This window comes from Apis mellifera, linkage group LG2 (assembly GCF_003254395.2).
Source record: "Apis mellifera strain DH4 linkage group LG2, Amel_HAv3.1, whole genome shotgun sequence".
NCBI lineage: Eukaryota > Metazoa > Arthropoda > Insecta > Hymenoptera > Apidae > Apis > Apis mellifera.
In genome coordinates this window covers 15,692,080-15,704,206 of record NC_037639.1, presented here as the reverse complement: position 1 = coordinate 15,704,206, position 12,127 = coordinate 15,692,080, and the positions used below count along the sequence as shown (strand labels likewise).

Here is a 12,127-nt window from a genome sequence, read left to right as displayed (position 1 = left end):
TCGTTCGAAATTCGGTTGTTCGAAATTCGATCGTTCGAAATTCAATCGTTCAAAATTTGATCTTTGGAAATTCAATCGTTTAAAATTCGATTGTTCAAAATTTAAAAATCGTTCGAAATTCAATCATTCAATTTGAATTCAATTCAAAATTCGATCATTCAAAATTCGATCATTCAAAATTTGATCGTTCGAAATTCGATCGTTCAAAATTCGATCATTCAAAATTCGATCGTTCAAAATTCGATCGTTCGAAATTCGATCGTTCAAAATTCAATCGTTCGAAATTCGATCGTTCAAAATTCAATCGTTCGAAATTCAATCGTTCAAAATTTAAAAATCGTTCGAAATTCAATCGTTCAAAATTAGGTCGTTCAAAATTCGATCGTTCGAAATTTGATCGTTCAAAATTCGATCGTTCAAAATTCTTCCAATTTTCGATTCTTCGAAATTCGATTATTCAAAATTCGATCGTTCGAAATTCAATCGTTCAAAATTTGATCTTTGGAAATTCAATCGTTTAAAATTCGATTGTTCAAAATTTAAAAATCGTTCGAAATTCAATCATTCAATTTGAATTCAATTCAAAATTCGATCGTTCAAAATTCGATCGTTCAAAATTTGATCGTTCGAAATTCGATCGTTCAAAATTCGATCGTTCGAAATTCAATCGTTCAAAATTTAAAAATCGTTCGAAATTCAATCGTTCAAAATTCGATCGTTCAAAATTTGATCTTTGGAAATTCAATCGTTTAAAATTCGATTGTTCAAAATTTAAAAATCGTTCGAAATTCAATTATTCAATTCGAATTCAATTCAAAATTCGATCGTTCAAAATTCGATCATTCAAAATTTGATCGTTCGAAATTCGATCGTTCAAAATTCGATCATTCAAAATTCGATCGTTCAAAATTCGATCGTTCGAAATTCGATCGTTCAAAATTCAATCGTTCGAAATTCAATCGTTCGAAATTCAATCGTTCAAAATTCGATCGTTCGAAATTTGATCGTTCAAAATTCGATCGTTCAAAATTCTTCCAATTTTCGATTCTTCGAAATTCGATTGTTCAAAATTCGATCGTTTAAAATTCGATCGTTCAAAATTCAAAAATCGTTCGAAATTCGATCGTTCAAAATTCGAAAATCGTTCGATATCTCGTTTCTATCCATTTCCATCGAGAGATCGAAGGAAGCGAAAGATCTGGCGACGCGATGACCGTGCGCGATATAATAACGCGGCGTATGCGTACTTCAACTTGTCACCCCCCTCGAAGTTCAAATTAATGGTAGCGACACCCTGGCCATGCTTGTTCTTCGCCACAGCTCTGTATTCCCCGGCGTCGCCTTTCGCCACGTTGTCGATTCTCAACCTCGCTAGATGGTACAGCTTTTGATCCAATTCCAACGACATCCTGTATCTTCCGTCTTCTTTCAATTCTTCGCTACCGTGATACCTAATTACGTACGCCCATCAAACCATCATCATGTATATACGTTGCTCGAAAGTAGTAGTAGTAACTTGGAAGTACGTTGTACGTTGCCATGGAAATGTTTCGCTCGAGATAATGATCGAACGAAAACTGTGCGTGCAACTGAGAGAGGGAGAGAAAGAGAGAGAATGAGAAAGGAGAAAGGAGAGAAGGGGAAAAAAGACGTATCCAAGACGTACTTCCAGAATGCGGATGCGCGCGTATTCTTACCACTTGACGGTTGGTTTCGGGTCGCCGACTAATCGACATTCGAAGGTGATGGTGTTACCGTCGTCCGATTGCCTTATCACCGGTCGTTCGGTGAAAGTCGGTTTAATACCGTCGTCGGGTACGGGTGCCTCGTCGCCTATGTTCACACAAACGATCTACGTGTCGATATCCTTGTATACAATATCTTTTATCTGTCGCTTAACCCCTTCACGACAGGAAGGTTTAAGCCCTTCGATCCAAGGTCAGAGCTACGTATCGATCCCAAGTTTTACACCACGTTCCTTGCTTTTTTTTTTTTTCTTTTTTACCTCTTTCACTTTCGCCGATAAATTACGATTAAGATTTCGCCTATCAAACCGACATCTCCTTATTTAGGTTGCTTTCTTATCTCTCGTCTTTTGCGTCCGTTCTTTCTTTTTTCCTAATTTTCTTCCCTCGTTTCGTCCTGTTTGTCCTGATCGATTGTCCATTGTGCGATGAAATGCCTCGAACCAAGTCGCGATCGAATCGATTCGACGTAAAAAAAGAGAAGAAAAAAAACTACTTTTTCTCTGTTATTGGAGTTATTTTTTTTTTTAAGCTTGTGTACTTGTTTACCATTGCATAAAAAAGTCTTTGTGTAAGTGCGATAATTGCGATTAAGCCAGTTAAAGAAACCTGTGATTTAAAAATGTATTTAAGTTTGTTCGGTTACAGTTCAAATTTCTTTTATTTTTTTTTTTTTTTTTTTTTTTTTTTTTTTAGTAAAATCAAATTAATCTCTTAAAACACAGCAATACGCATGAGTATAGTATGCGTGTGTACGTCTACATCTACTACTTGTATCGCCTAACCAAATATTATAATATTACATCAGTAATATTCACACGGCAAATGGTTGTTTGCGTTGATAAAAAGAAAAAAAGAAAAAAGTATATACGCGATTTTAGCAACCTAACGAAGCGTCAGCATAAGGCGATCCGCGTTCCATCTACCGACGTTGCGAACAATACAAGTCGGACACGTGGAACGCCAATCGAAAAATTAATACGTGATTCAAGCAGCTTTTACGTTATTAATTAGAATTTCATCTGCGATCTATGCGAACTATCCCTTTTCCTTTTAGTTTCCTTGGGCTGTATATCGTCGCTCCGTCGAGCCGATAATCGATACGTGCTCATTGCTCGACCGAGATAAATTATTAAAAAATAAATATTACGCGGACGGATGAAGACACAGAGAGAGAGAGAGGATAAGTAGAAAAAATAATGAATAAAACAATGAAGAAATAGAAGAGGAAGAACGGGTCGAAGAAGGAAAATGACGAGACAAGTCAAGAGGGGAGGAGGCCAGAGCCTGAGAATTGAAGAGAACCGGAAAATGTAGAAATAATAAAGGATCACCGATATACACCCCGAATTAATAATAATAAAGATAGAGAAAGTGAAAAGGTAAGTGACGATTTACGTTTATTTTCTCGTGTTCGATTTATCTTATCGAAGAAAAATAAGCGTGAATCGTAAAACATCGATGTTCGAGCATATGGATATTGAAGAAAATTTTCTTTATTATACTTACTATCGAAGTTTAAGGAAATGGTGGCGTTCGATTCGCCGAGCTCGTTCTTCGCAGTGACCTTATATTTACCAGCATCCTCAACGGTCACATTTTTTATCTCCAATGTGGCGAAGTACGAGTGACCATCTTTGTCGACGGTTAGCTGAAATTTCAAACTTGGTAAATAAGAGGGGAGTAATAAAAACACGCAAACGGATCTGTTTACTATTGCAAAAAAGTCTCGCGGGACGGCACGAGGACAAGATGTCCTTCATTAGGACCGCCCATCCCTACTTTTTGTTGACAATTCTAACACGGTACGTAATAGTAGAAAAACATAGTGTGTCTACCTTCGTATACATACAACAATGTTATTATCTTAACAATTCGAACACGAAATTACATTTATAAATTAAACTATTGTTACAAATCATAATTATTCTACAAATATTATGAGAAATAACAAAATTTTTATATTATATCGATACGTTAGAATTTGTCGACTTCTAAGCCTACGCTAATGCATCGTTTAAGTACGGATCGTCGTTTCGAATTAGTATGTGTGCACGAATACCATGGTAGAGACAAAAATGCGTGTGAAAATAGGCGTTTCCTTTCTTAAAATTAACCAATCAGACTCGCGATTCCTCCCACCAGACTTCTTTCCATCAGTAGATATATAGATGGATAGAGGTAACCAACCTTGTGCCTCGGTGAATCTTTTACCATATTTCCATCGTGAAACCACGTTACTTTGGGCGTGGGATCAGCCGTGATGCGACATTCGAAAAGTAATCGTTTACCATCGTCCTCTTGTCTGATAGCGGGCTTCTTCGCGAAAGTTGGCGCGATTCCATCGATTTGTCTACAAGTGCGAATCACAAATTTTAAAGTAAAGACTGTAAAACTGTATTTTCATTTCGGTAAAATAAAATCACACTGCAAACACGCTGATATCACTTTGATATCATTATTATATAAACACATTGCGACAAGTTAGTAGTCGAGTGGCGTTCGATTATCACGTAGTAAACAGGTCAGTGCGTGATTAGACGAGCCAAAAATTATACGATTTTACAGAGTAATAACTAATAAAAGTAAATAGTGATAAATTTGACTTGGGATGACGCTTAATTCTGGCTCTTGTTTCACTGATGCTTCTACCGGTATCTCTACTGTAGACTCGTTGTTACCTATAGCGAGAGAAGAGATCCTTTGATGGCTCGTTTTAGAAACGTCTTTAAAACGTCTACAGTTCAACGACCTTTTTTCGCGCAAAAATTTATCTTGCAATTACCGCAAAATTTCCCCATTTTTCGTCTACGTGCATCGTAGTACCTTGCGTAATAGATTCGTCAATTTGTGAAACGGCAGTTGACGATAAAGATGAAAATAAAGAGAGAGAGAAAAAGAAACAGAACGAAACGAAGCAATTCGAAAGTGTAAAAGCAACAGGATCTCGCGATCTGTGTAAAAGAAGGCAGAGAGCAGAAGGGAGGAACGTCGAAACTAACTTTAGCAAAGAAGTAGGCTGCAGCTGTTTCCTCCTGTTATACGCGTTACGGCCGATTACAACGCGATTCGTCTCGCGGATCCGTTCTCTCCGCTTCTGCTACGAGAAGGAAAGCGTGTGCGCGATTCGAGGAATATCTGGAAAAAGTATGGGCTCGTCAATGGCTCGAGTTACTTTTAGAAATTCACGGGGAATCAAAATGTCTGTCGAACTGATCCGAAAATATAACATTTCGCCGACCGGGCTTGGTCACGCGCGTCCAACTTTCGACCCAATTTCTAACGAACAAGTGAAATTCGAAATTCGAAGTTTGATTATTCAAACGGGGGGAGGGGGTAATCTAAAAATATCGCGGACAACGCGCAGATACATCTACAACTTAACTTTCCATTCCTCGATCGGTATCTTATCGACATTCTGAACATTCCGTCCACGCAAAATACTACGTGTAGAAAAAGTTTCGAACACGGATTGTGGTAAGTTAAACCGATGTTCCGATCGGACAAATGTCGTCGGTTAAAAAAGAATCGAGGATGAAAATAGAGAAGAAAGAGAGGGAGAGAGAGAGAGAGAGTTCGTCGAATCTATTTTCACGGCGGACAAGTCAGACTCACGTTATGCGTGGGCAGAATCGAGGGATCGGAAGAAGCATTAGCTGTCCGACGGTTTTCTCTTATCGGACGCGCGCGTGAACACACGTGAATACACGCGTGCAACAAAAATAGCGAGCATTCCGCGACGATTATTATTAGTTAGCCGCATTCGATGCGCACCTATATAAACATCCACTCCTCCCTCCCACCCCCCAATCGGTTAGTTTCAACAAACGGTCTCGTTAATATCTCGCACACGAAATTTTTCTCTTTTATTATTATTATTATTATTATTATTAAGAAAAATAAAAAGAACTCGAAATCCGTTACTCACCCATCCCTGTCTGCCTCTTCCGCCGCTAAAAGCATGGAAAAAGAAAAAAGAAGAAAGCGTGATAAGAAAAATAAAAAGCGTTAGAAGAAGAAGAAAAAGAAGGAGGGAAGCAGAGCCTGGAGAAGCGACAAACAAAGTATCACTCTCTTTTTTTCTCTCTCGAGAAAGAAAAAAAATATTCGTCGATCGAATAACTTACTTCTCTCTAGGCTCATCGACGGCTGTAAAAAAAAATGAATGAATGAATGTTTAAAATTATTTCGAAGGAGGAAAACACGCTCGATGCGATCGAAAAAGGTGGGGATTATTTTCGGGTTATAAGGACAGGGGCAGAGCGAGAACGAAAGGGTCAAGAACGAGATCTATAAAAAGAACAATCTTTCGCAGCGCACGCATTGAAACAACGGACGCGTTGCGCAATGAAATGAGTGGGGAGAAAAAGAAAAAATAAAATAAAATAAAACAAGATGTAAAGGAAGGGGGAGGGGAAGAGAAAATCGACGATCCACTTACGACTGAAATTCAGGTTGATCGAAGCCGCGACCTCGCCCATCTTGTTCTTGGCCTTCACTTTGTACAGGCCGGCGTCGGTCTCGATCACGTCGTCGAGCTCGAGGACGACGAGGAACTTGTTCGTCCCGACGCTCTGCATCCGGAAGTTGGTCCTCGTGTCGGGGCCAAGCTCGACCTCGCCCCGATACCACGATATCTCGGGCTTCGGCGAGCTGATCAGCTGGCACTCGAAGATCAGCCGATTTCCGTCGTCCTCCTGCCTGAGCTGCGGCTTCTGGGTGAAGCTCGGCGCGAAGTCGTCGGCGACCCCCATGTTGCCGGGTCGCCCCAATTCCTCGCCCGGCGAGCCACCCTCCTTCCCTCGCTCCTCCTCCTCCGCTCCTCCTTCGAAGGGCACCTAACCCTCCTCCTCCTCCTCCTTCACGCTCGGCTCAAACGGCGCCGACCCGCGGCACCATCCAATCGACCTTGCCCTTCCTCCCCCGTCGCGCGCGCCAACCAACTCCTCTCCTGTCCCGCACGGATAAAGAAAAGCTCGATTTATCGAAGGAATTTTCCAAAAGGAATAATAATAATTATAATGTAATAATTAATATACGAATAATATTAATAAATAATATTAATAATAATAATAATAATAAACGAGTCTCTATTATTAATGCACTTGGCTTGGAAATAAGTGGAATCGATTATCTCGATCGAAGATCGAATTATTATGCTTGGCGAGAATCTGAGGATCGAAAGAATTGAGAAAAAAAAAAAATTCGACGTATATAATATTAATAATAATATTATAATAATAGTATATAAATTATTATATAATATATATAATATATATAAATTATAATGTATAATAAATTATAAATTATATATATATAATATATATAAATTAATATATAAATATATAATATTAATAATAATAATAATAAACGAGTTTCTATTATTAATGCACTTGGCTTGGAAATAAGTAGAACCGATCGAAGATCGAATTATTATGCTTGGCGAGAATCTGAGGATCGAAAGAATTGAGAAAAAAAAAAAATTCGACGTATATAATATTAATAATAATATTATAATAATAATATATAAATTAATATATAAATATAATATATTAATAATAATAATAATAAACGAGTCTCTATTATTAATGCACTTGTTGGCTAGGAAATAAGTGGAACCGGTTATCTCGATCGAAGATCGGTTATTATGTTTGGCGAGAATCTGAGGATCGAAAGAATTGAGAAAAAAAAAAAAATTCGACGTATATAATATTAATAATATATAATATTAATAATAATAATAAACGAGTCTCTATTATTAATGCACTTGGCTTGGAAATAAGTGAAATCGGTTATCTCGGTCGAAGATCGAATTATTATGCTTGGCGAGAATCTGAGGATCGAAAGAATTGAGAAAAAAAAAAAAATTCGACGTATATAATATTAATAATAATATTATAATAATAATGTATAAATTATTATATAATATATATAATATATATAAATTATAATGTATAATAAATTATAAATTATATATATATAATATATATAAATTAATATATAAATTAATATATAAATTAATATATAAATATAATATATTAATAATAATAATAATAAACGAGTCTCTATTATTAATGCACTTGTTGGCTAGGAAATAAGTGGAACCGGTTATCTCGATCGAAGATCGAATTATTATGCTTAGCGAGAAAGAATTGAGAAAAAAAAAAAATTCGATGTATATAATATTAATAATATATAATATTAATAATAATAATAAACGAGTCTCTATTATTAATTCACTTGGCTTGGAAATAAGTGAAATCGGTTATCTCGGTCGAAGATCGAATTATTATGCTTGGCGAGAATCTGAGGATCGAAAGAATTGAGAAAAAAAAAAAAATTCGACGTATATAATATTAATAATAATAAATATAATAAATATAATAAATATAATAATAATAATAATAATAAACGCAACGAGTTTCTATTATTAATGCACTTGTTGACTAGGAAATAAATGGAACCGGTTATCTCGATCGAAGATCGGTTATTATGCTTGGCAAGAATCTGAGGATCGAAAGAATTGAGAAAAAAAAAAATTCGACGTATATAATATTAATAATAATATTATAATAATAATATATAAATTATTATATAATATATATAATATATATAAATTATAATGTATAATAAATTATATATATATATATATAATATATATAAATTAATATATAAATATATAATATTAATAATAATAATAATAAACGAGTCTCTATTATTAATGCACTTGGCTTGGAAATAAGTGGAATCGGTTATTTTGATCGAAGATCGGTTATTATGGCGAGAATCTGAGGATCGAAAGAATTAAGAAAAAAAAAAAAATTCGTGGAGAAAATTTGGCAACGGCGAGATGAAATGACTTATCGTTTCCGGATTGATATTAAGGGGATTGATAATTTGACATTTTCGAGAATGTTGGAACGGTATACGAGGCTTGAGAGGTTAGGAAGGAAGGACTAGGATACGCAAGAGCGAAGAAGAAATCCGTGTGCACGCACACCGAACGCTAGAACGTCACTTGGTAAGACTTGGCAACGAGCCTCGAAACATTCCTCGGATTGTTCGGCTTCGTAACGCTCGCTCTCATTCTCTATCTCTTTCCCGCGTCCCATTCGACCGATTAATTAAGAACGAATCGAATAATCTTTCGTCGAGTGCACGACAACTCTCGATCGAAACTGTTTCGATCACATATATGAAAAGAAATTGGTGGAAAATTAATTAAAAAAAAGAATAAATTCGAAATTCGTTGTCTCTCCAACGAATCTCCTTATTTTCGGGAAAATAAAAGAGGAATTTTGATTAACGATTTTGTGAAAAGTTCCTTGCTCTTTGTTCGAGATGCACTTTTGACAGGGGCGTTCTATCCGTGCCAAGTGAAGAAGGGAATGACCGAAGATCGGAAGGGAACCTTCTCTTCTTTAAATTTCTTTCGATAAATAAATCGAAAATCCCGCCCGAATCGACGATAATTGATAGTGTTAACGCGATCATAGAATTCGAAAGGACAATGGTTTGGCAATCACCTAGATTGGAGGTCGTGGCTATTTTATAAATAGAGGATCTCCTCCTCCTCCTCCGAGGAGAGATGGACGCATTTTTATCAATGGGAGAGGAGATCAACCTTGATCGGCACGGTGTCTAAAAATATTAAAACGAAAACGGCCGTTTGAAGGGAAACGGAACACGGAACGCGAGAATTCGTTTCTGCGATCGATGGAATGGAGAACAGGTGTTCCACGAACGCATGCCTCGATATTTTTACCCTCCACGTAACCAACTCAACTTGGCACTCGATAATTTTTATCGCCACGATAAATGCATTAGGATAGAAATATTGGACGACACGCAGCCCGACCTAATTAACAAGTGGCACGGTGTACACACGTTGGGTTATAAAAAGCGACGGATTGAATGAAACGAATAGTTTGGCAACGATGGGACAGAAATATCGTTGGAGGCAAAAAAAATTATGTCGCCGATGTGTTGTGGGGGGAGGGAAGAAATGCGATTTTCGAATTATTAACGCGATCGGTTATCGAAGACTCGAGTGGATGATTCACGTTTCGGGATTACTTAGAACGGAAAGAATATATTGGGTCATCGTATATAGGCAAGCTTACCGCGCGTTCCAATTCCGACCTAGAAGTTATAATTATTATAGTCGAGGCACGCACGCGTTCCATCTCTTCTCTTCTCCACTCGCGTTGTCTTATACGTGCCACTATTTTCTCTGCAGATCGCGGATGCAGAGAGAGATTCTATTTTCGTGGACTGACTCGAATCCGCGGTTAAAAACACAAATCCGCGTATCGAAATCGAGATCTTCGAGAGAGACGCGAGAATGAAAATACATTCCTTTCGCTCGAGGGAGGCGAGGGAAATTAGAAGATTGGATATTTTTATTTATAGCACAAGGCGATATCGCGAGCCGCTATGATGCAACAAGGGACTTAAAAAAAAAAAATCGGACGATATACGCGCATGGATGGATGATTCGACGATGACAAGCAACGATCCAAACAATGAATTAGTCATCCGTGCTAATTTCGATCTGGTAAGTTGCACGATCAACAGGTGAAATTTGTTAAGCAAGCTTATAAATAATAGCATCAATTATTATTAGACAGACAGAGAGAGAGAGAGAGAGAGAGAGAGAGAGAGAGAGAGAGAGAGAGAGAGAGAGAGAGAGATAGTAGCAGTAATGTATTGTTAAAACGAATACGAACGTTATACAGAGAGACAGAGAGAGAGAGGAAAAAGGACGAGATAAGAATGACACAAGGGATGACGAATCGAGCAAGGAAGAAGGAAGGAAGAAAAAATGGTTAAAATAGAAGATATAACGTATAGTTGGAAAGATGATCGGAACGTCGAACGAGACGACGAACCGTTCCTCCTCACGTTACGTTTTTCTAAAAATAAGTAGACTTCGAGCCTAGATACCTAGATAGTGGTCTACTAGAATAGTTTGTTGGTGGTTGGGCGCGAGCAGACTCGTGGCAATTAGTCACCAACACGCTGGGTAAAATCGTTTCGAATTATATATTATCCCGATTACGATCGATTATTCCACCTTCTTACTCTAGTCCCTCGTTCTTTTTTCGGGAGGAACGAGGAGGACGCGTGTCAAGGTCGCGTCGCGCCTTTCGTCATCAACGTTTCGCGCTCAGTATTCGATAATACTATTCCGAAAGTAGGAATCCGCCGGTTATCGTTGATCTAAATATCACTAAACGCGCGTTACGTTTCGCCGAGACTCGCACTGAACTTGCACGCCGAAAAGCTCTTCCAAAACTATTTTCTATCTCGCATCCATGTAACGCGCGCACAACGAAGAAGAAGAATCGGGTGAAAGAATGGCGACGCACTTGAGCGCGGCAATCTGATCCAACTACGTCGCTAAGAACGAAGAAACGAACGAAAAGTACGGACGATTGTGCGCGACACTTGTTCGTGCGAACGAAACGTAACACTTGGAAGCACTGAACCACCAAAAAAAACACCCACGTTTCACCATGAACGAAGGAGAAGTATAAAGTGAGAAAGAAAGGAGGGGAGAGAGAGAGAGAGAGAGAGAGGGAGAAAGGAGAAGGAAAGGGTACGCACTATGTGTGTGTACGTATGCATCAACGTTTCCATTTTCGCACATTCGTCCCTCACTCTCTTTCGATTCGTCAGTCTGTCAAAAGTCAAAAGTGGAACAACTTACTTGCAGCGAACGATGAATTATTCCAAATAATTAGAAATCCTCGATTCCAGCCACCTTGGCGAGTTTTTCTTTTTCTTTTTTTTTAACGTTTAATCTTTCGTTTCGGCTCGAACGAAGGTGGCGAGCTCACGCCGTTCGCGCACTTTTCTTCTTCTTCTTCTTCTTCTTCTTCTAACGAGGATAGATAATTAATAATTAAAGAAAAAAAAAAAGAAAAGAAAAGAAAAAAAGGAGAGAAAGAATACAGGAGGAAGAAGTAGAAATTTATGAAGAATATTCGATCGTGTTCGTCGTGGTCGTCGTCGTCACTGTGTGGTCGTCGCTCCCCGTTTATAATATATCCTTCGTTCGTTTCGCCCTGCGCTTCTTGTCTCTCCTTTTATACGGAGCCGTCTATCTTGGCCGTCCCAAGTCACCGGGGCCCCGCGCGCCAACTAACCGCACGAAATACCGCCGTCACACAGTCCACGTCCAGTCCAGAGATTCTGCGTCGGCGCCACTTACTCCCGATAATTATTTCTCCCCTGATCCCCTCCCACCGCCTGCGCACGCCTACGCCCCTCCTCCTCCCTCCCTTCGTCCCTCCCTCCCTCCCGCCCCCCCTCCCCGCCCCGCTGAATCTCGAGGCTGACTCCTGACACTGAGCCGTTTGACCGCCACCGTGTATCCT

The 12,127-nt window shown here is 38.5% G+C and overlaps 1 protein-coding gene across 50 annotated transcripts in view; it reads right to left on the bottom strand.

Moving 5' to 3' along the window:
- LOC409821 (twitchin) overlaps positions 1 to 11,890 on the bottom strand; it is a 74,638-nt gene extending 62,748 nt beyond the window's left edge. For 45 of the 50 annotated variants that reach the window (XM_026438856.1, XM_026438860.1, XM_026438864.1 and 42 more), the window contains exons 1-8: positions 11,703 to 11,890; positions 11,458 to 11,628; positions 6,187 to 6,696; positions 5,674 to 5,698; positions 3,936 to 4,098; positions 3,255 to 3,396; positions 1,698 to 1,833; positions 1,248 to 1,451 (exon numbers count right to left, since the gene is read on the bottom strand). In XM_026438856.1, the coding sequence (XP_026294641.1) occupies positions 1,248 to 1,451; positions 1,698 to 1,833; positions 3,255 to 3,396; positions 3,936 to 4,098; positions 5,674 to 5,698; positions 6,187 to 6,499 (983 nt within the window). In that variant the 5' untranslated portion in view covers positions 6,500 to 6,696; positions 11,458 to 11,628; positions 11,703 to 11,890. Of the gene's footprint in view, positions 1 to 1,247; positions 1,452 to 1,697; positions 1,834 to 3,254; positions 3,397 to 3,935; positions 4,099 to 5,673; positions 5,699 to 5,872; positions 5,895 to 6,186; positions 6,697 to 11,457; positions 11,629 to 11,702 lie in introns of all 50 variants that reach the window. The other 5 variants (XM_026438902.1, XM_026438905.1, XM_026438858.1 and 2 more) reach the window with 4 other exon arrangements.
- Positions 11,891 to 12,127: the final 237 nt, after the last annotated feature.